General features: G+C 42.7%; 1 protein-coding gene across 6 annotated transcripts in view; it reads right to left on the bottom strand.

Moving 5' to 3' along the window:
* Positions 1–23,884, bottom strand: part of LOC138300153 (zinc finger protein 282-like) — a 90,984-nt gene that overhangs the window by 21,136 nt on the left and 45,964 nt on the right. For 4 of the 6 annotated variants that reach the window (XM_069239109.1, XM_069239104.1, XM_069239103.1 and 1 more), the window contains 4 exons: positions 18,924–19,037; positions 18,078–18,152; positions 17,318–17,416; positions 9,718–9,819 (listed from right to left, as the gene is read on the bottom strand). In XM_069239109.1, coding sequence (XP_069095210.1) covers positions 9,718–9,819; positions 17,318–17,416; positions 18,078–18,152; positions 18,924–19,037 — 390 coding nt within the window. The remainder of the gene's footprint in view (positions 1–9,717; positions 9,820–17,317; positions 17,417–18,077; positions 18,153–18,923; positions 19,038–23,884) is intronic. The other 2 variants (XM_069239105.1, XM_069239106.1) reach the window with 2 other exon arrangements.

The raw sequence follows: 23,884 nt of genomic DNA, 5'->3' as shown, positions 1-23,884 counted from the left end.
AGACAGATCATCTTCCAAATAGCATACAAGCTATCCATTATAGTAGACTGTCTACTGCTCTTCTGTTTAGTATTTTCCTATTGTCGTCCTCTTATTTGTTGTACTGTATAGGTGGTGTCTTTCTAGTTGTGTCTTTTGCGGACATTACCCAGTTCCTGTCCAGTCTTCAGATCTCAGTCTTTCACTTCTGTCTTGTCCTTCTCCTTTCAAAGAATTTCCTTGTCCCTGCAGAGAACACCTCTCTCAGTTAGTTTTTCTAGTGCCAGTCTCAGACGTGGTTGTCCCATCACAAGTGGTGAAGTGACTCCCAAGCGCCCCAACCAAATGTTACGGAACTGTCTTATGTCATCTATGGAAGTGATATAGAACACCTCTAGATCAGCCAGTACATTGCTTATGGCAATGGCTTTGTTAGGGCAAACACATTGATTATGATTTGCCACAGGCCCTTTAGTATCAAAAACAATATCTCTTAATTGGCTCCAAGTGTGAAACGGATTTGCCAGAAGCCACTGGTGAAATCAAAAGCACCAAGGAACCTTTATGTGGCCAGATTATTCACAAGCATTTCAACTTGAAGAATGAGGTGAGCATCAGTCTTGGTAATAGTACTGAGGATCTGACAGTTAATAATTGCAGGTCCACAGACCCTTAGTTCAGCACTAGCACAATCTTGCTGGTTTGGGAACTAGAAAAGTACTCAATCACTCTTAGTTACACCATCCTATTGCCTAACATAATATACTCCTGAAGAGCTTTCTATAAACAAGTAGCCTGTATCCTGTGCCGACGGCAAGAATGCAGAAAGGGTCGGTGGGAATAGTCGGGCAGAGCAGTCTTGTGTTGTGACATATTCTGGTTCTTACTCAGGTTTCAGCCTCGAGTTGACATTTACTGCCTCGGCTAAGCCATTCTTTTTGGTTCTGGGTCACAGTCCTTACCGACCTGATCAATTTCCACAAGTAGAGCTTAAACCATTTCCCTCTAGTGATAGATCTTAAGCGGAATAGCATTGTAGATCCTGTGGGACTCTTCAATGGCTCCAATGGAATCTAAGTCTTTGACATCCAGATACCCCGTAGACAGTATATGTAGGAAAAGCACACCACTTGACCCTTTGTAGTTTGTTCTGGCATTTGTATTTGGTAGTTATTGTTGCGCCCAAATGACAAATCTTAACTGGTGTAGCCACTTCCTTTCGGTACAGTGCATATTTAATCCAAACTCTAAGGAGTTGATTTAATGCACATACAGCCTTTCAAACATCTACTAGTGTAGTTAAAGTAACCATTTATTCCTCGTTTTACAACTGGTTGATGAGAACAAAGGCTTCTGCCACTGACACGCCCCCTTTTCCCCAGATGCATGACTGGCACTTGGAGAAGCCTTTAACTTCTAGGGACATTCCCTCTCTGAAAATGTTATGAATTATTATACTACACCCATAAGAAGTATCTAAATAAACGTGAGCAAAAGAGGGACTGAACTTCCCTAAAGTTGACAGTATTTGCTTAGCTTTGTACTTCAATGAATCAGACACCAAACCATATTGGAAGGCTGGCCTAAATGCATGCTTTCTTAAAGGTAACAAAACCTGCCTTTGAAAGTACTCTAGAAAATTACGAATTGTCATTATCCACAAATACCCACATACACATGTTAAACAAATGAAACACTAGGGAAAAACTGATGTAACCTTTTTGAAAATACACATTGAAGTGATGTTACATGTAAAATGAACATGGGACTGCAACTGCACATCCCATAACTGTGAAGTAATTGTTTTTTGGCAAATTCCTAGATGACTAGGTTAATGTGAAAAACCCTTTAACAAATTAAGAATAACAGAAACTTTCCCTTTTCTGGTGATTGTTGAACATCACTGTTGCATACCATTACCCATGAAATGGGAACAAAAGAAGCAGGTTTTACTGTCATGCCTAATTTACCTTGGTGTCAGCAACCAAGGAGATGCTGACCTCTTTTCCTGACATACACTTTACCTTAGTTTGTTCTATCCTTAATATCTATACTGGATATGAAAACTCCCACTATATTAATGGTGTTTCCACCATATGAAAATGTCCTAACATCGGGCACCTCTATTTTATTGAAACTGATTATCACTCCAACTGTCTTCAAAGACGGTGTCATAAATAATTCCACCAGGAATTGGGCAATTTTATTATCAATATCAATGTCACTCTCAGGTGGAACATTATGTTATTTCTTAATAGCGTACACCTTCTGTTCAGACTACACTCATAATTTATGATCAGACATACTAAAACTATGTTCGCTCTGACATCTGTGGTATCATTTTCAACCTGTTTTACAGAATGCATTCTATTATTACAAACATTTGCAAAATGGTGAATCATCTTGCATTAAAAGACTACATCCCAGATGCTGGGCAATTTTTACGGTTCGGAGTGATAACAGGAGCCTCAATAGTTCCAGAGGAACTATTTAATAATCCTCTTTATTTTTCTTGTCTTCATTTCTTTAGAGAAAAGGTTCACCTTACACATAACAACTATCTACAAGAGATTTTATCATCAGCCAGTTTCCTTCTCAGAAGGAATGGACCTCTCAACACATCTAACAACATCACTAGCCACCTTCAGAGACACATTCCTGCTGTTGTGGACTTTTTTTTTACTGCAGCAGTGTACCACAGCATGGTAATATGTTGATCCATGGAACCAACAAATTTGCATTTGGAAGCTAAAATTCTAAGGGATTCATGATGAATAATGTTCTTGGGTATCTGGTATAACATCTGTCTTTCCATGATAATATGCAGTTCATCAGACAAATGTGACTTGAGGCAATCCAAAGCCCATCCGACTCTTAATTACCAGCATAAGTAATAGGCAAAGAAGAACATTTGGGTAAATGTTCAAATAATCTTTGTACCTATTTGCCTGATAAATTGAACAGAAGAGTTTTGTCCTTTCAATATCAAGAGATTTACTGTATCTACATATATTTATTGAGGAGCTAGTAGAACGTTTCGCAATTCATACTGGACTTGCAATGATGCTCCAGGAACAGGGGAGAAAGATTGGAGCTTTGCATGTTGAGGCTCAGGTACAGCTGATAAGTACATAAGTGGAGCTAGCTATGAACATCTGAGCCAAACTGGAAAATCTGACAGCCCTGCCAGTTGTAACAAGAGCAGAAGCACTAAGCAAGATCACATTCAACTTATTATATAACAGAGACTAGTTCTCAGATTTGTTTTTATGGTTGATAGGGGGCATGTAGTGTGAGCTGCCTACGCTGCATGGCTAAAGGTGAATAAATACCCAAAATGGAGAGAAACAAACCAGCCAGATGGAAAACCGAAAAGGGAGAGATTGTGTAGGAACTTGGTAAATTGACTGGTGCGGTTCCATCTCTGAAGTCATCAGTTGTGCTAACTGATGCGAGGAGCGATAAAGAAGATCTCAGATGTGCATAACTTAGCATGAGAACCTATCAGATGCTCTGGCCTTAGTTTACAAGCATTTGTTGAAGACGGGAACCACGTGTCAAGTTAAGAAGTGAATTTAGTCTAAGCTCTACAACAACCCAGCGAGCACGCCTCGTAAAATGTCAGTTTAAAAACTTGAGATCTCATATCAGCATGAAGCAGTGAGAACTTAAAGGCACGAGTCAACATAGGATCTGAGACTCAAAAAAGAGCAGTGAAGTTGTGGAACCATACAGGTAAATAGCAAGGCAAAAAGAGGACAAAAAAGGAATGCCAAACACAATGGTAAACTGGAGATCCCTTATTTTGGCACTAAAGCTGTCAATCACCTGGTATCCATTAGAGCACATTTTAGGTTCTGCTTCTGGCCTGCTGTAACCACTAGCTGCCAAATGTGTGGGCACATATCCATTACAACACACTGGAGAGGAGCGCAGCAGAACGTGAGCCCTCAGCAAGTAAAATGGACTGGGATACCAGGGTACAGACTGTCTCATACCCGGGGCTGATTATGGGAAGCGCCTCAACAGGAAAGGACTCTGATTATATGCTCATACTGTGAATAGGACCCGATCAGCAACAACTACAATTAAGTCAGGACTTTGACTGTACTAGGGCTCCCAATATGCCAGCGCTTGTAGGCAGGGAACCTTCTCACCTTCTTTCCTCAGGCAGTCCTACTTTCCTATGAAACAGAAAACAGACGTCACATAAAGCAATGTGTTAAACATGTATAAGGTACCACGATACCAGGTCTCTGAATGTACCAAGGCTTTAAACATTCCTGTTTTTCTGAGACATGGAGGACAAGTGTCCTGTGAAGCACTGTGATGTCCTTTCAAAGTCTTAAAAGAATACATCGATAGTAAACATACTCGCCAAGTCTTAATGTTTGAATGAGACTCTCACTGATTGACAAGAGGAATTCTTATTCTTTGCGATGGATCTAAAAGAGAGGAGCACCATCTCAGATTTCAAATAACCCTTATTGCAGCTCCTTTGGGAGAGCCACTGGTAGTGCTTAAACATGTTGACAAGTTAATCAGCAGGCTCGGCATACCATCGCTAAAGCATGAACAGCGCCCATCAAGAGAGAGATCCAGTGTGCTGGCCCTTAATGCAAGATAATCAAGCTTTCGTTCCATATCGGATATTTTGGATATCTGACAGGACTGGAATGTAGTGCAACATACTTAGCGAATGTTGCTCATTATGTTAAAAAGCCTTTATGTAAAGATTTAGGGACCCTAACAATCAGGGGCGAACCTGTAGTGGGGGTGTTTGGGGTGCTACACCCCCCCTTAAAAATGTATTCAGTGTAAACAGTTGGGTCTGAGTGCTTTCAGTTTGGTATGGCGAGGTAACTGTCGGATTTCAACCTGGAATTTTACATGCAAACACACACAAAAAACAGACACGTGCTCTTGTCTATTTTTTTGAAGGTCTTAAAATGTTGATTAATTTGAAAAACACTGCGTTTTCAGAACCCTAAAATTCAGCACTCCTCTTTCTTTCCAGTGCCCCTTCAACCCCTCTCATGTGCTGCTTCTCATTTAATGTTTTTTAACAAGATGTGCCAGCGTGACTGTTGGGAAATCTGAAGCTCACACCTCCCCAATCATACTGACTGAGCTACGCCCCGGCTGGCAATAATATTATGAACTTTAGGAAGTGCTCCAGGGAGCTTCTACCAGGAATTCATGTAGGCGAAGGTTCCCACCTGGGTTGCGCAACCAAGACTTCTGGAGTAGGCGGTCATTACCTAAGACATTGCAATGGTACTGCTGAGTACTTGAAAATTGGAGGGTCACCTACTTCAAGTTATATTGTTGATGACGAACCACCTTCTGGTGAAGCTGCCCGTTTGTCTATGAAACTAATAAATATGTTTAAAAACATTTAATTAAATGTATACATTCATAGCTTATATCCACACCAGGCTGAGGCACAAACTTTCACTATTTGAAAGCAATATAGTATCAGGAATAAGAAATAATGCTAAGGGTGCTCCAGGTAAACTGACAAACCTGTGATAGTGAATTTAGCAGAACACAAGATACACTACCACCGTGCTACTCAATTGAAGAACAATCAGGAATAGGATTAATTGCCAGAAATTAATTCATAAGGCCTGGTACATTTATATTTTGGAAATTAAGAATCACAGATAATAATTTTGCACTTCGGAGTTACAGGTACTGTGGAAAAGATAAGATTATCTGTGGTTAATCAATGACAATTTCTAGATGGGCCAGTCATGGCAGTATTACTGTGGTCATGATTGCTATCCATGCACTCACTTACACTCAGTGTATGTACAAAGCAAACATACTGTCCAGCACTGTTAGCTCTGTGTACTGTGCCACCACAGGCACATAAACATTCAGCAAACACATTCACTCTGCATACGCTGCTCAGTACTGTAACGTTTCGGTATTGTGCCCCATAGAGGCACACACACTCGCCATGCCTCTTACAGGCAAACACATTGCCCATGCACAACACTACACCCTTGATGTAAGGTACTCCTCACAGTTATACATGCACCAGCTACATACATTCACTATGCACACACTTCACAGCACTACTCTATGCCTGTACTGTACCATTCATAGGCACACATACAACCAGTCCAATCACTTCTCTTTGACAGCGTACTACTTTATATTTAGGTGATTCAGGCCAAGGGTGAGTTAAGCCCACAGCAGTGGAAATTTAAAAAGGTGAGTGAGCCTGCAGGTCTCACTCCAGTGATACAGATTAATAAGGACCTGGTAACTCATACTGATCATTACATGGTATGCTGCCACCGCCTTGCTTGTGCTGCCTAACTCCTGGTTAAGGCAGCAGCCTTCATCCACAATGAGTAGTACTTTGGGCATCCCTCACGGTCCAACAAGACCACAATACATGAGATAGGTTCTATGTCGTGGTGCACACACATGATCAGTGTTTGTCCATGACAACAAAAATTAGCATTAGGGATCCATATAACAATACAATTGAGCACACAGAGCTGGAGTACACGTCCATTACCATGCAGAGAACTTTTCTTCCCCAACAATTAGTCTGTCTTGCCAGGATTCAACATTTTCCTTTCAGCCACAGTATATCTCGGTCACAATCATTTAACGCACACAAACTCATCCTCCCATCTTGATAAGTCCATGGCATATCAATCACCTATGCAGTCACAGCCATAATATACAAGATAGTACCACCATCTGCCCAAGAGTACGAACACATATCCAGGAATGATCTTGAAACACCCACAAGCTAGCCCAAATATACATCACTACCATAAATGTGCAGGCACAACAAACAAATGCAGGTGCGGCACATGCTCATGTGTACCTTCACAAGTTAAGTTAGTAATCGCAGATGCACAGCTAGCCAAAAATGTCCAGGAAACTTCCCAAAGCGCTTGTTTAACTTCAAATGGCTAGTGCCGCCTCTGCACAAGTTTAGCTTCAAATTCCCAGTGCGACCATTTCATGTAGAGCTCAAAACAAACACTATGTGCAGCCTTCATACAAGCACATTTATACTGTAAAGCAGCCTCCCTCTTCGTTGTATAGCCTAATGTGCCCAATAAAAGCTTCCCTTCTTTGCGGATCAGGCCTGAAATACCATCCCTAAGCATGTTTAGGCATAAATGCCAATATCAGCCTCCCCTTTTACAGGTATGTCCCAGCCTAATACAGTCTAAGCAACCGCAGGCAGGGACTCAAAATACTGGTATAGCCTACTCCACTTATTTGCACCACATCTGGATCCATGCAAAACTCCAGGCACCAGTGCTGCCGGGACCATTTAAATATGGGAAAGGATGATGGATTAAATCTTTGAAGGGGGCCATAGCACAGCTAACACCTACTGTGTCCTGTGCAGAAGCAGAGATAAATCCAGGACTGCTCAGACTCCCAACTTGTAGCACACTCTCTCTCTACTTTTCAAGCTATGTCTTGTCACAACAAAGAAAAGCTTCCATCCAGAGAGGAGTTGGTGAAACGGATAGTGTGGAGAGAGAGGGGAGATTTTATTGGGTAAATTACAAATAGCAAAGCAACAAGCTACCCACAAGGCAGTGATGATCATGTGAAGGGTGGGAAGGCTGGCAGGCCTGAGTGTGCAGGACCAGGTTGGGTGGCAAAAACACTCTCAAAGTGGGCAAAAACAGTAGAGGGCTAAGAGTATGGGAGAGAGGTGGTCCACTTGTGCTACAGTGCAGTCTCCCTGTTAGCTTCTCCCGCAATTTCTTCTTTAAAAACATCAACCTCCATTCACTTACTGTTGTTTCAGATCAGTGCTGAAAATGAAACTATTTTTGTTAGTAGAAGCAGTGGATATCTCTGCTGCACCAACCAAAATCAGCACCTCACTGGTTCCAGTTTCTAAGATATGATCTCTCAAATGCTCAGTCTGCGGAGCAAAGGGAGGGAGGACAGCCTTCACTGAGGCTACAAGGAGAAGTATCCTCTTAGGGTAGCCCAAAGATACACTATGCATGATAAATTTCATAAAGGTAATGCTTTTGTGCCCTCTTCCCATGTCAAGTGGGTCCTCCTGCTTGTTCCCCGGGCAATATCCCCAGTCCAAAACTAAAGAGAAATGGAGATCGCTGGGCCAAAAAATCAAGACCCAAAGGAATATTGAAAATACATGGGTATGACTGGTAGAAAAGTGCTAAAAATATCTGTGAAAACTTCCTACCTCCTTGAATATCACTTCTGTTCAAATTATATTAGTGAGCACTGGGTACCGGAAGCTATTGAAGCTAACTAAAATGGACGAATCAAAGAAGACAGAGCTTCGGCAAATGATCTTGACAGTATTGGCCAAGGATGAATACTGCCTTCAGTGACCATCGATCAAGTAATGGCACAGAACAGTTGGACACCCCAAAGACTGCAAAATTCCTCCACAAGAGGGGGATTTGTTGACTTAACCATTTCATATACCAACAAAAGGAAAGACATTCAAATGTGGAAATATCCAAATAAGTCCTTGTGGGCCTGCAGCAAAGGGTGTAGACCCTGCACTACCTGGAAATGAGAAAGCAGGGAAAGGGTAAGTAGGAGGAACACAGTGATTTGTTGACCATTTGCAAGTGAAAAAAGGAGTTTACAACACGACAGCAAGTGACAGCACATCATCTGGAAGCTGGACTTGTGTATGCTCATGGTGCCACATTTGTCAGAAGACAAATGGAGACGGAGTGTGGGCGAAACACTGGCTCTGATCTACACGTGCTAGGTCATTGCAAGCTACCAAGTGTTAAGCAGTATTGAGACGAGCTAAATGGAGCAAAGGCACTGAATGTAGTGCACAACTCTCATCCATAGAATAGAAAATACCACTATATAGGCAGTTGCTCTAAAGTGGCAACAAGAGGCTGATTCCAAGTTCTGAAAGGTGACTGTCTTCTATCTCCTAGATAACTGGCTGCTAATGCCAATGAGACTATCTCAACCAACCTTGAGACAGCTTGTGATTGCTTCTTTTTAACTCTTGCTCCCAAATTCACAATTCTCACATATTTCCTGACTCTCCACAGGACAATTCCAAAAGTACTTCTGATTCATGGTTAGGCAACACTTCTTTCCTTCTGCTTCTGCTACCTAATATTCTTTGTAATGTTTCCACATCCTCCCTTTTCCATTGTATTTCAGGTGTGTGTTTGCCACAAATTGTATTGTAATGCTTTATATTTATTGATGCACCAAAGGTGAATAGGGTGAAACCTGTTTAATTAAAATCGAAATATCACCAGTTCCATCTGTTTTTGGAGGCTGCTGAACTGTAACTGACCAAATAAAGGGTGGTAGCTCCTGCCCTTTTTTTCACCCTTGGTCATGCAACAGTGTCCTATTTGCTGCTATGGGGCTAGGTGAAGAACAAAAGATGAGAACTACAGAAGGTCAAAATGTCTCTTAGGTCTCCGATTACCATCTCTACATGGTGGCTGCCTCTGTGACCTCTGAGCCCAGGGACCACAAGGCTGTACCATACTAGTACTGGAGACTCCAAATGAAGTTCATGATATGCTGCATACATGGTCATTCACTGAATAGGTGTGAAATGCACTGTGGTTGTTCTTAACTACAGTAAGAGGGTTGTGGCATTCCCATCATGGTCAAAGAATGCCTTCCACTACAAATGAGGTCTACTGGGTTAGGTATGGCAATAGCAAGAGTCTTGTACAGTCTGATCCAAGACAGCTTTGAAAGGGTACTCACCTGTAGAGGTGCGCGTGGTTTCCATGTTCTTACTGTCTTGTTTGTCAACAAAATAGGTCTCGTCTTCATTTATGCAGAAGGAAATAATGTCATGTCCTGTTACTTGAATAATATGAATGACAATATTATTATAAAATTCAAAACAACCAGAGATTATTTCAGTTAAATATTATTTTTATTTGCTAGTATCTTTGGTGCCATATCACAGTCTAGAATGAAATGTAAGAACCGTATGGGAGGTAAAATGGTAAATTTGTCTTTTGGGACCCCCTTGTGGTTTTTTTGCTCCCTGCATGACAGATCTACAATTAACTTGCCATGAGAAACCAAACTTGAATGTACTTTTTAGGTTAACGCTTCGTACAGATTCCAATGACACCAGAATTATTAGGAAAAAAGAAATGCTTTTCCAATGGAAACTCTCACATAATCATAACTACATGTACTATTGTCAAATGTGTAATATATATATATATATATATATATATATATATGTATATGTATGTATATGGTGATGATGGGTTGTTTTGGAACACATTATAGAATTAGACAAAGGGGGTCATTCCGACTCCCGCCGGCGGCGGTAACAGCACGCCCGGCGGGAGCCGCCGAATGACCGCACCGCGGTCAAATGACCGCGGCGGTCATTCTGAGTTTCCCACTGGGCTGGCGGGCGACCGCCAGAAGGCCGCCCGCCCAACGGGAAACCCCCTTCCACGAGGATGCCGGCTCCGAATGGAGCCGGCGGAGTGGAAGGGGTGCGACGGGTGCAGTTGCACCCGTCGCGATTTTCAGTGTCTGCCACGCAGACACTGAAAATCTATGTGGGGCCCTGTTAGGGGGCCCCACGACACCCGTTCCCGCCAGCCAGGTTCTGGCGGTGAAAACCGCCAGAACCAGGCTGGCGGGAAGGGGGTCGGAATCCTCATGGCGGCGCTGCTTGCAGCGCCGCCGTGGAGGATTCCCTGGGGCAGTGGGAAACCGGCTGAACACCGCCGGTTTCCCGTTTCTGACCGCGGCAGAATGCCCATGGAAGCATCGCCAGCCTGTTGGCAGTGCTTCCGCGGTCGTTGGCCCTGGCGGTCCATGACCGCCAGAGTCAGAATGACCCCCAAAGTCTTTTGGAGTGCTGCGCTTTGTTTTTGGAAGAAAAAATAAATATATATACTCATGCACACACATAGACATATATTTTTTTATACACTAACTTTAGAGGCAACAGAAATAAGCTGAGAGTAGAGAAATATTCTGCATTCATGAATAGGATCTTCTCAGACAGCATTGAAAGATTCACAATGCTCTGCAAGAGAATAACATAAATATGGGACAAACACAATCTCAAATTACCGGTATATAATAAAGGAACCCATAAATAAGTTCTGTTCGCCTGCCATTGTGAGGCAGAATCTAGGGCAATGTTGCACTGGATAGAGCATTCATTAATCTTGAAGTCACTCCTGGGATGGCATTTACTGTGTGGCCCGAAAAAACACACTCAGAAATTAAATGACTTGCTCTGAGGTACTGGAAGTTTAAAAAGCTGAAGAAGAGGGCTCTCCTTTAATAAAAACTGCAATATGGTGAGCGGATGTATGAACTGGGAACAACTGATTCATTGACATATAAAAATTTTTATGACAAGACCGGAGGCTCCTATTATGCTTACTTTTCCTGGTTTAATTTCAATAGCAGCTGCAGTCATGAACAATAACCAATCCCATATGGAGAGCAGAACAAGCTACTGATGGAAAACAAAGAGATACAAAGGACCAACCAGGATGCAATACACCTAAAGATATACCAGGCTTGACTGCAAGCAGCCCTCTTTTCTTGCTGCTCGCAGTCAAGATAAGTATATCTTTTTGCATTCAACTCATTTACAATATGTTTACTATTTATAGTGTTTATATTTGCTGGTTATATTTATAACCCTCAGCGTTTTCACGTGCGTGCCCTATTTCATTCCTTCGCGTCACCCATTTCCCACCCCCCCGGTTTGTATCTCTCAGTCGTTTCGACCGTTTTCCTCGCGCTTACCGTGCTGCTGCCCTTCACGCTGTGTTCTATTCCAGATGTTCTGTCAGCCACACGTTTGTTGCGCTTCGACTGCAGGCATCTTGTTTCGTCGAAAGCGTTCCTCTGTTAGGCTATTTTTAGCCTTTTCCCTCCACCGCGTACTGCTCCTCATTAAGACGCTCGACTTCCAGATATTGTGGCAGCTCTCCTCCTTCCGCTGGAGACCACCTAGAGGCGCGGCTTTCCTCAGTTGCAAGCTTCTGGTTGGCAGGGGGTTTTCTTACTATCACACCCCTCTTCCTGGGCCCTCACTGTACAAATTTAACCCTATTTTTGCCAGTACACTCTTGTTTCACCATTAAAATGGATTTTTCCTCATTTTGTGAGGACAATAATGATTCTGAGGAGGTTTTTTCAGAGAATTTGAATAAGTTTATTCAATCTTCAGTGGCAAAGGCAGTTTCTGTCTCAATGTCTAAATTTTCTAAACAAATTGAAAATACTGTTTCATCCTGTCTTTCACAACCTCAATTGGCCCTGTCTGTGGGGGAAAGCAGAAAGCGCAAAGCCACTGAGGCTTCTAATATTAATCATTCTAATGTCTCTTCTGCTCGGTTGAGTAGTGAGGCTACCTCACACAGGATGGGGGATGGCGTTCCTCACAGACCTCCTATTTCAGAGGAGAAAAACTCTATGGGTGCTAAGAGTAAGGCAAAAACAAAGCACTTACTTGTATCCCACAAGATTGTGATTGACAACATAAAGGACACTGATGATGACATGGATGATATAGAGTCTAATAAAGACTTGGATGATATCAGTAATTCTGATTTTTGAAATGAACCACCTTCCAAAAAAGCTAAACCAGCAACAGGTGATCAACTTTCAGCTCCGCCTCTCCTAGATGCTGAAGGGAACCCTATGTTTGATCCCAAATTAAATCATCATCCTAACTCCACTGAGTGGCTGCCTTCAGATCACGTCGCAGAATATTACAGCCAAGTTACGCCTCCCACTTGACAAACAAGTGCGTGCCAAACTTCGTTCCGAATGATAACCTTTTTCTCCAAGTTTGGGAAAGACCCGTGTAAAGGAGTGGACAGAGCTTGGCCAGTCTGTCAAAATAAAGTCCTAGATATAGTGGGTCCTTTGACCCATATTTTTGACATGGTGGAATCCGCCAGACTGAGTAATGATTCAATCGATCCAGAAGAACTCTTCTTCTGGATTCAGTGTGCCTTCTGTCTTCTTGGAAACGCAAACTCTGCTATGACTCACTAACAGCGAAATGGACTTCTTCTTAAATTGGACCCTAAACTGTCTAACCTTGCCGCTATGGATCCAGGCCCAAAGCAGATGGACTGCTGTTTGGAGATTCCTTTATTAAGGAACTAAGAATAACGATCACTCAAAAATGTTTTTCATGCGCAGGCTTTTGCCAGGGCCGGTAGAGGAAGAGGTCGCTTTACCGGCCGGTACGCCAGATATCAAGGCTACAGAGGCACCTTTAATTCGCAACAACAGGATTTCCGTCCACAATTCTATCCTCAACGATCCAGAGGCTTCAGGGGCAGAAACCAGCGTAATTCCAAAACCTATACTCCCACAGGTAAGCCAACTTTCTGGCCATCCTTCTATAGGGGGTCATCTAAAATTCTTTCTCCACAGGTGGAAAGAGATTACTTCAGATCCCTGGGTTCTCAATACTGTCAAAGGTTACTCAATAGAGTTCTACGACACCCCTTTTCAAATGTCTCGTCCTCCTCTGCTAAAATTTTCAACAGACATAGCAGCCCTAGTTTCCTCGGAAATCCAAGCCCTTATTCTCAAACGAGCCATTCAACCTGTTCAACCTCATCATTCAGATTTCCTAAGTTCTATTTTTCTAGTGGTCAGGCGAAACAAAAAGATCAGACCAGTTATAAATCTCAAACAGTTCAATCAATTTGTTGTTTATCGTCATTTCAAAATGGAAACAATTTTGCATCTCAGATATTCTCTTCTTTTGAACAATTGGATGGTTCGTCTAGACATTCAAGACACTTATTTAACAGTTCCCATTCATCATTCTCACAGGAAATTCCTTCAGTTTCAATGGCATCACCAAACTTATCAATTCACTTGTCTTCCTTTCGGACTTTCTTCAGCTCCTAGGTGCTTCACCAAGGTAATGAAACCAGTGATAGCTCATCTCAGAGCTCAAGGGTTCAGATTAATCATTTATCTAGACGACATCCTTCTTATGCATCAAAACATGTCCACTCTTTGCTCTCAAATCTCTTACATCATTTCGCTCCTATCAGAATTAGGTTTCATAATCAACAACTACAAATCTGTCTTAACTCTATCCCAAAACACAGCATTCCTAGGATTTCTAGTGAATGCCGCTCAAGCCATTCTTCAAGTCCCAGATACAAAAATAAAATCCATCAAATCAGAGATAATCCACTCTTTATGGCAGACTTCTCTCTCCCTAAGGTCTCTTGCAAGGATTGTATTTCTTCTTTCCTCCTCGATTCAAGCGATCTTCCCGGGGCCCCTTCATTATCGAGCGCTTCATAGATTACAAATTCTACATTTGCGCAAAGGTCTTGCTTATTCAGATTCCATCCTTCTCGATCACGAATCCTGTACAGAGCTTCAATGGTGGCTAGACCATCTGGAAGCCTGAAATGGCAGGGCTATCTTTGCATCAGCCCCAGATCTTGTATTAGAATCCGATGCAAGCCTAACAGGTTGGGGCGCAAGGTGTGGTCAAATAGAGACTGGAGGCACATGGTCTTCTCAGGAGTCTTCATTGCACATCAATTGTTTAGAGATGCTTGCAGGCTCCTTTGCGATCTGAAGCTTTACCAAAGACAAAGTACAATGCTCGGTTCTTCTCCGTATGGACAAACTCTCGGCTTTCAAATACATAAATCATCTCGGCAGTAACAGATCAGAACCTCTTGCCGATTTAGCCAAAAGCTTCTGGGAATTCTGCCTTCCCCGAAAAATTTCAGTTCAAGCAGAATATATGCCAGGTTCTCTCAATTCAGTTGCAGATTGGTACTTGCGTCATCTCTCTGATTACAGTGATTGGAAGCTTCATTCTTCAGTCTTCAATTTGATCCATCGCAAATGGGGTCCCTTTCAGACAAATCTCTTTGCGTCACGCCTCAACTCACAACTCCCTCAATTCTTCAGTTGGAGACCGGATCCCCAAGCCCTAGCTACGGATGCTTTTCTCCAAGACTAGTCACACTCAACAAACTATGCACTTCCTCCTTTTATTATGATCAACAGGGTTCTTGCACAAGTACGGCATCAGAAGGCCACCGTAGTTCTAATAGTTCCATTTTGGCAGTCCCAAGTTTGGTTTCCTCCACTTCTCGAATTATCAATAGACTTCCCAGTCCTTCTCCCCTCCTTCCCATCTCTTCTTCTCAACCCCCAAGGGCTTCCACATGATCTGATCCTCAACAAATCCCTTCTTCTCTCAGCCTGGAAAGTGTCAGGTCTTCAACCTATATTAGCAACTCCTGGGCCCCATGTACATCTAAAGCTTACAAGTCCATTTGGTCAATCTGGTCCAGCTGGTGTCTGGGAATATCTAGTAATCCCTTTTCAGCAGATTTAAGCTTAATAGCTAACTTTCTTGCTTCTCAAGCTAGCTCTAGTAAATCCTATAGGACTATCAACCTTTAGCGGTCAGCTATTTCTCTTCATCATCCCTTCATCAATGGTAAACCTGTAGGCGAACAACCTATCATTCGCCGGCTATTAAAGGGAGTAAAATTTTCCAATCCTCCTTTACCTAAATATACTGTCTTGTGGGATGTTAACCTTATTTTACAAATGTTTCTATCTTGACAAGCTAAGGACTTGTTGTCACTGAAAATGCTTTCTGCTAAATTAACAATGTTGCTGACTCTAGTCTCTATTACACGTCTGTCAGATGTCAGGGCTCTTGATGTTTCTGCTTGCCATTTTACTCCTACAGGTGTTCTTTTCAATGTTTTTGGATGTACTAAAACCAATATCTCCTCTGTGTTTTATCCTTTTTTTGCCAACTATCCAAAGTTATGTGTGGGTAACTGTTTAAAAGTTTATGAACAAAGGACTATTGATCTCAGAACGTCTTCAGCCACCCAACTTTTAATTTCCTTCAGGAAACCCTATAAACCAGTTTCTTCCCCCACCTTGGCTCGTTGGGTCAAATGGATTATGTCACTTGCAGTTTTGGAGCTCATCCTGCTCGGGGTGCTATGGCGTTCAAATCCTTCTGGGCGGGTTCCGGTTAGGAAGACATTCTGAGATCAGCAGATTGGTCAAATGATGTTACATTTCGTACTTTTTACTGTAAACCTATTAATACTGCATCATCTGTGGTAATTGATATGTTTTAAACAAGCATAATAGGAGCCTCCGGTCTTGTCATAAAATGTAGATTTTCCAAATAATTATGATGGAAAGTCTTAATTTTATTAAAGACACGGAGGCGAGTATTCTCCCACCTCATTTATACTAACCTTGTTTTTATATCCCTCCATGTAGTCTCTAACAACACTCCAGCGACTACCTCTGGATAAATCCCTGCGTTCATCTTACATCACAAATCAGACGTTCTCTCAGCCAGTGTTACCTATGGGTTGTCACCATCTTCATTCCATCAAGACTGTGTCTGCGTTTTCTCTGGACTGGTTTCAAGATTTGTTTGCTCTAATTTTAGCTGTCTGTATCATTGCTTGCATTTTTCCAATGTTTAAATCATCTTAATGACTTTCCTGCAGAAGAAAAGAGGGCTGCTTGCAGTCAAGCCTGGTATATCTTTAGGTGTATAGCGTCCTGATTGGTCCTTTGTATCTCTTTGTTGCCCATTGGTAGCTTGTTCTGCTATCCATATGGGATTGGTTATTGTTCTTGACTGCAGCTGCTATTGAAATGAAAGCAGGAAAAGTAAGCATAATACTTGCCTCTGTTTTTAGGTCTGTAGAATAACAACAGGAATCAAGACAAAAGGCCACATAGTAGATTAAACAGGTTAGTACACTTTCATGGCTAGTCTTTTATTCAGAACATTAAGGATAGTGTTTACAGAAAGTGATGTGGTAGGACCAGGACAGAATTATTAACCACAATATCCTATCCTCACTAACAGTGACACAACTGCACTCTGGAAAGACTGCAGCCATTGATTAAACCACTAATGAGACACAGATTTTATGCACTGAAATACGGTGTGCGAACCTTTCATTAGTGCAATCTTACGACCTTACTGTGAAAACAGCTGCTTCAATTTCTTGAATAGTTGAAGCATTAAAACTCCCTCTGGACCACTGCTCTAGTTTATGCATCCAGTGAGAGGACCCCCATAGACCTGAAGACCCATATTGTTCCCCTGGGGCTCACCACCATCTGGTATTTGTCTCTAAGAGCAGTGAATCTGCTTGCAGGAACTGATATTTACTGTGATGATCTCCACAACTTTGTTAAGGCCCTCCAAGAAATTAGATACAATAACCAAGATTAATATCCGGCACTTTATAAGGGGATGCCTTGAGATACAAATGTTACGTCAGGCATCTCAGCATGGTTTACTCACCTGTGGAATTGTAGGTACTTTCCTTTTGCTTATGGTCATGAGTGTCAATGTAATAGGTCTCTCCCTCCTCTTTAATGTAGAAAGAAATAATATCATGTCCTGTTATATAATAATAATAATATGACTATTAGTACAGTATTATCTCAAAGATACATATTCAGTGTTAAAGACTTTCATTGAGGAAAAAAACTAAATACATTTGTATGCGTAGTCCCAGGTAACATATGTTTTCAGACTGTCTTACAATGAACTGATGTGGACTAGTGGTGAATGTGGTCATTTGCACGTCTGTCAAAATGTCTTACAGCAATGGAGAAATTTCACTCCATCGCCCCTAACATTTATTTATATTTCAAAGTGAAGACAATACCAGAAGGAACATCCAGTCACTCTGTAAAATCCATGACTTTATCAAAACATAATACAATGTTCTCTTTACAAATGCACATATACATCAGTACAAGATATGAAACAGTGAGGCTGTTTTATACAAATTTGTATTACAAAGAAATAAATAAGAATGGACTAAATCAAGTCAAAGGCCAAGACTGTAACAGTACAAGAACAGACTTGTAATGACTCCGAGCTGAAGAAAGATCCCACATTGTATAAAACCAAGACATGCTACCACTAGAAACATATAAGAAATGGAAAAACTAAGTAGAAAAGAACAGTGACAAGACAACAAGGAGCTCAATGAAAAATGTTTTCCGACGCTGAAAGAACAGCACTCAAATACCTAGGATCATTTGTAACTCACCTGAGTGGGAGTCAGTGCTGTTTTCTCCAATCTCCTCCCCAAAATCATCAATGTAAATTGATGTTTGCTGTTCTTCTTTACTCAAAGAAACACCAGTATTGAGAAAAGAAAATCAAACAAGTTAAAGTTATGCTTAAAAAAATAACATGTTGTAAATGTAACAATTTAAGTCAAAAGTCTGTAAAATGCTGATGTGGAGGCTTTTAAATAAATGATTCAGGATATCTCTGATATCAACTCCTTTACTGGGTGACTAGCCTAAAGATACAGAGTTAGTAGTACAGATCTTCTCAAAGATACCCCCACCATTCACTAACTTAGCTTACCTGCTATGCTGACACCAGCTACCAAACCCCATACTCCAAATATCCTCACATTTTCTACTACCTCACTCATTCTTCTGCCTTGTGCATAGAACATTGGTCAAGAAAAGGCTATAACTATTTAAAGTGCAGATCTACAGGTGTACTGTTTGCCGAGAAAAATTACCCAGCCTTTCTGCTTTCTTACAGAAAATGATGGTTTAATAGAACGAATATTTAAACCCTCAGATGTGACTGTGTGGTTCATCTTAATATATTATTTATTTAGGCATTATAACAAATGCAAATATTGACTTTCTGAAGCAATCTGGCACTTTCATCAGAAATTTGGTTAGGTACATAAAAGGAATCTCTGTGTCAACATACTTTCAAGGGACTTGTGTGCAAAACCATCTTTGTATGTTTTATGTTGGGACCAAAAAAAGGTATCACAGTCAGAACAAAGTTACTTTCATAATTACCAAAGCTATAACTTTCAAAATGACTTTGCAATTTATTTTGAGTCAGAGTAATACAAATTCACCTGTACTGAGGCAATCCTTTTTCCCGATGTCATTTGTGTCCAGGGGACCGTTCAGATGTAGGTTTTCATTTTTTGTTCTTCTCAATAGTGTATCAGGATTCATAATCATGCAACCTATTGCGTGAAGACAAAATAAATTATCTTCACTCAATTGAAATTATTTCCCCATCCTTATTACTAAAATATCTATCTATCTATCTATCTATCTATCTATCTATCTATCTATCTATCTATCTATCTAGCTAGCTATATATATATACACACATTATAGTTAGGACCTGGTTACCATCGGAGGAGAGGATTATGGTTTACTAATAACTTTGGAGCCGTAGGCCGAATCTTCACAAAACTTTCCAAAAAAGAAAAAAGTTCATTCCTTCTTGGAAAGTTTAAGGGTGCTCCACCAAGCACCGGTCAAGAAAATATTAAGATTCCAAAACACAATTTTCCCATGCAATTTTCTAGTGGAAAATTGAACAGCGATACCAGAAAAAAATTGCTAAATGGAATTCCGCCGAATTTGGCAGTAGGCTAGGTCCAGAGAGCATACATTTTGTGATTAGGTGTAAATCTGTTCAGCAGTTTTTGAGAAATTAAGGTTTGTATATATAGATGGTTGTGCTTACTAGAGGCTTGCTCGAATCCCACGATCACGCAACTTCAAATAACAGAGAGATCTGATTGGCTGAGAGGGCTTTTTTCCCCACATTAGCCGTCTAGTTTCCACAGGAGCAAAAGGCTTCCGCAAACTCCTGCAGAAGCTCAAGCGCTAATTAGCTGGCTACAACATTAAGTTAAATGCTGTGGCTGCCATTTCAAGACATGGGGACTCAGTTCACATACACTAAATTGTTTTGAAAAAAACGGTATAAGGGAGCAGGGTCGCCATACCCTGATCTTTTGGATCTTGAGTGGTTGAGGGTACCAAATACAAAAACAACAAGGTGGTGGATGGAATGCATGAATTAATCTCAGCACAATTCATGGCCTGCCAGTTTAGGCTGGACTGTTCCCATGAGGAGCAGGGTCAGCACGGATCTGCATATGGCTGGGTCCAAACTGAGATGGCATGGTGGGTGAAAAACGATGGATCGGGAGGCAGCCAGAGTGATTGCCAGTGGCTGACATCAATTCAAGCATTCCATCCATCAACTTGTTGTTTTTGCATTTGGTGCCCTAAGTGCGCTGAGTATGCCCTGATGTGAGCCCTGGGCTCACTGTGACACCGGAGCCAAGCTATGCCTGGCTGAAGAGCCCAAATGAGGGCAAAACCAGTCTTAGGATGCTTGTGTTCCGCTTCAGGGAGGACCTGGCCTGGCAGTCAGGCAGGGCTCTTCCCATTAGGAGCAGGGTCAATACAAATCTACATATGGCTGGGTCTAAATTGAGGTGGCATGGTGGGCAAAAAATTATGGATGGCGATGCAGCCTCAAGTCACTATCAGTGGTTCAGATAAGCTGGCATCTCCTTGTCCCACCCATTTAGTGTCTGTATCCAGGGTCACATGACGAGCTGTAGCTGGCAGCTGGTCCCTGTGTATTACTCCCATACAGTAAGACAAAGGGGGATAAGGTGTTGGCAGGATGGGCCTGCTCCAACTTGATAGAGTGAAGGAGCTCTCATCTACCACACTTAAATATCATAAAGGTTCTGCCTCAGCACCCTCAGAAAGGGTTCACACAAGTATTTTCTTTCCCTGACAAGCTGGTCATAAGGAAGGAAATTCCAGCCATCTGTGGGGGGGGGGGGAGGGGGGGGGGATGGGACCCTCTAGAAAGTTCCCCTACTTCAAAGTTGGCACCAAGTATAAATACTGGACCCTCAGACCCAAATCTTCAGTACACCACTAGCCTTGTGGAAGGATTGCTGTGCTGCACTGCTGCAAGAAGGACTGGTATTCTGCTGTATGAGTAAGAATAACGGGACCTGTATCTTGAACACAGGGCCACCAAAGTGACTCCAAAGGGCTAGTTGGCCTGCTTCCTGATTAGATGTTTAGGGTCGGAAAAGGCTCCAAACAGCATGAACCCTGCAACTGTACTCTGTCTGCTGTCAGTGCTGCCCCCGAGTGGTTCCACTTGAGTCCTGAACTCCTAAAAGTGGGACTGAAGGTGTAAGCCCAGCGTGAACTTGAGCAGCCCCGACGCAGTGTGACGCATCTCCTTGCAGCTTCACATCGGAACCACGCTGCACAATGCATCCCAGATGCAGGGCCCCACAGCACCTTGGCACTGTCGCTGAGCAATGCATCCTTCAAGAAGGACCTGGCATCGTAGTCCCACAGCTTCTCCGAACCACTTATTAGAGATGCAGGACTTCACATCACAGTCCTGCAGCACAATGCATCCTTGACGCAGGACTCACCATTGCACCCTACAGCTCCTCTGAACTGACGCGTTGGGCCTCGTTGCTCCTTCCGACTTCAATTTTGTTCGCCCGCCTCAAGCGACGATCACGTTGCAACGGCTTATCAGCCGCATCGGTGCCTTCCCTCATCGGGCCCAATTATGAGCCTCAGATGGCACGCGTAGCCCGATTGGGCTACTTTTTAGGATTGCGCTATGCGCGCATCCAATTCAGTTTGACAGCCAGCGCAAATCGGACGCCTTCGGCAGAGGCTGCAACAATGAGGACAGCCTCCCTCATATATTTGGAGAATTTTGAGCAGTTGTGCCACATATTACCTTTCTTGAGCGGGCTGCATGCTCTACTCATTTTACAAGGCTCAAGTTGACGTCCACAACTCCAGAGTAGGTGTGGGCTGTAACAATAATATAACAGGCTTGCCTGAGGAGCTTAACTAATTGAGCAGTCTCTACCACTTCCCACCTGATTGCTTTGCACCTTGAGGCAGCTCGCCCCTTGATTCCAAGTGCGACTTGGACCTTCGCCATTACAACAATTTGGCAGAGAGGGAATATTTTGAAGGGGCAGAATACTATGAGGAGTTAAATCAGGATGAACAGGGGCACAATGCAGACAATACATTTCAGGCCTTGGACTCCTCAGTCCAACATTCCATAAATAAAGGCAATAAAGTGGCAGCACTGCATCCCATTACGGCCCAACTGCAGTTGTACGTCAAAGGGCAATGCCGCAGCATTCGCTCGAATTCGACAGGGGAGCCTTCTGAGGAACCTTGTAAACATAAAGATAAAGCAAAACTTTGGCCGCATGAGGAGGTTCTATTGTCCCTGGATCCAAAGTCCGCTGAAGACCACAGGCATTGCGCACCCAAGACCAAGTGCAGCCATTCCCCCTCAATGTTGGACTCTGATTCAGAGACTCCAGAATCACAGAGTTCTGAAGAGGTGCAATCCCTCCGCCATAGAAACAAAAAGCAATCCTCATCAGCCCGTGTCCCATCTCCTTTTATACCTTTTAAATTTTGACCTGGAGAACATTGTCCACCCTAGATCCTCAGACTGAGCCCCTGAGTGAGCAGTGGCTGAATATCTGCATCATACCTCGCATAAACCCTTTGATAAAGATGTACGCAATCGTCTCAGGGAGGAATGTCCCATACCGGACCTGCCAGCCAAGTTTGCGCTCACGCCAGAAGTAGACCCGTCTATAACTACATTTCTAAAAAAGTATGCCACAGACCCTAAAAAAGGCATTGACAGAGCATGGAGGGCATGCCAAAGCAAGTTGTTGGATGCTGTGTATCCCCTCGCAAAACCTTTAGAGATGACTCTGAACGCCAAGGAAAAAGGTGAACATATGGATCCAGACATCTCGGCGGGATGGTCCCAGAGTGCAATTTGTCTCCTTGGCAATGCCAGTTGTATGGTCTGGACCGAATGGGAAAAGTCTATCCTCATGAGAATAGACTCGAAACTAACTGAATTAGCACCAGCGGAAGCGGTTTCCCTTGGCAGACGGTCGGCTATTCGGTGGAAAGTTTGTTAAGGACATGTGGATGTGTGTCAGCACCTTCACAGCCTTGGATAAGGCCCAAACTTCCCTTACGAAAGTTTTCCAGCCGAACCTTCTTGACAGGGCCAGGCGAGGTTACGACCGCTCACCAGGCAGTCAATCTTGGCAAGGCACCCAAAAAGGAGTGTATGGACGCCAAAAAGGAGGAGTTCAAGACTCCACTAGAGATGGAACCTTCTTCCCCTCTCGAGCCAGCTACAACAAGTCAAGATCCAACAGGGGCTTGAGGGGATACTATTACGCAGGCACCTCTTCAGGTAAGACTCTAAGACCTATCCAGAGTACCTTTGGGAGGCAGGTTCAAATGGTTTATACACAATTGGAAGTCATCTACAAACGATGCGTGGGTCCTTCAGACAGTCCCGGGGTTTCAGATAGAATTTTACCAGACCCTCTCCCAACAGGAACCCCCAAGACCTCTGAATTTTTCCCAACAAGAGGCACCTTTTATAAATGCATAAGTAGAACAGTTGCTGCGAAAACGGGCAGTGGCACGTTGCGATCCTCACCCTCATGGTTTCTGCAGGAAAATCTTCCTAGTGCAAAATAAAGGAGGAGGCTACAGACTTGTTTTGAACTTGCGCAATTTCAATTTCTGGATTGTTTACAGGCACTTCAAGATGGAGGGAATCCATCTTTTGCGGGACCTTCTTCAAGAAGGTGATTGGAAGGTCCGACTGTACTTAAAAGATGCTTATCTGACTATTTCCATTTTCTCTCCTCCTTTACGATTCTTACAGTTCCAATGGAGGAATCAATGGTTCGAGTACCTTGTCCTCAGCCTCCTGGTGCTTCACCAAGGTAATGAAGCTAGTGGCAGCATAACTGGGGGAGAAAGGGATTTGCATGATCGTCTACTTGGACAACATATTGATCATGGCGCAATTGAGAGAGATGGTGGTCGAAAACCTCCAGATGACAATCAATTTTCTACAGGATCTAGGAGCAACAAGAAGAAATCCATAGAGTTTCTGGGATTCTTAGTAGACTCCCACAAAGAGATGCTCCTTCTCCCCAAATCC

Source organism: Pleurodeles waltl, chromosome 6 (genome assembly GCF_031143425.1).
Source record: "Pleurodeles waltl isolate 20211129_DDA chromosome 6, aPleWal1.hap1.20221129, whole genome shotgun sequence".
NCBI classification, from domain to species: domain Eukaryota; kingdom Metazoa; phylum Chordata; class Amphibia; order Caudata; family Salamandridae; genus Pleurodeles; species Pleurodeles waltl.
This window is presented reverse-complemented; position numbering and strand designations above follow the sequence as displayed.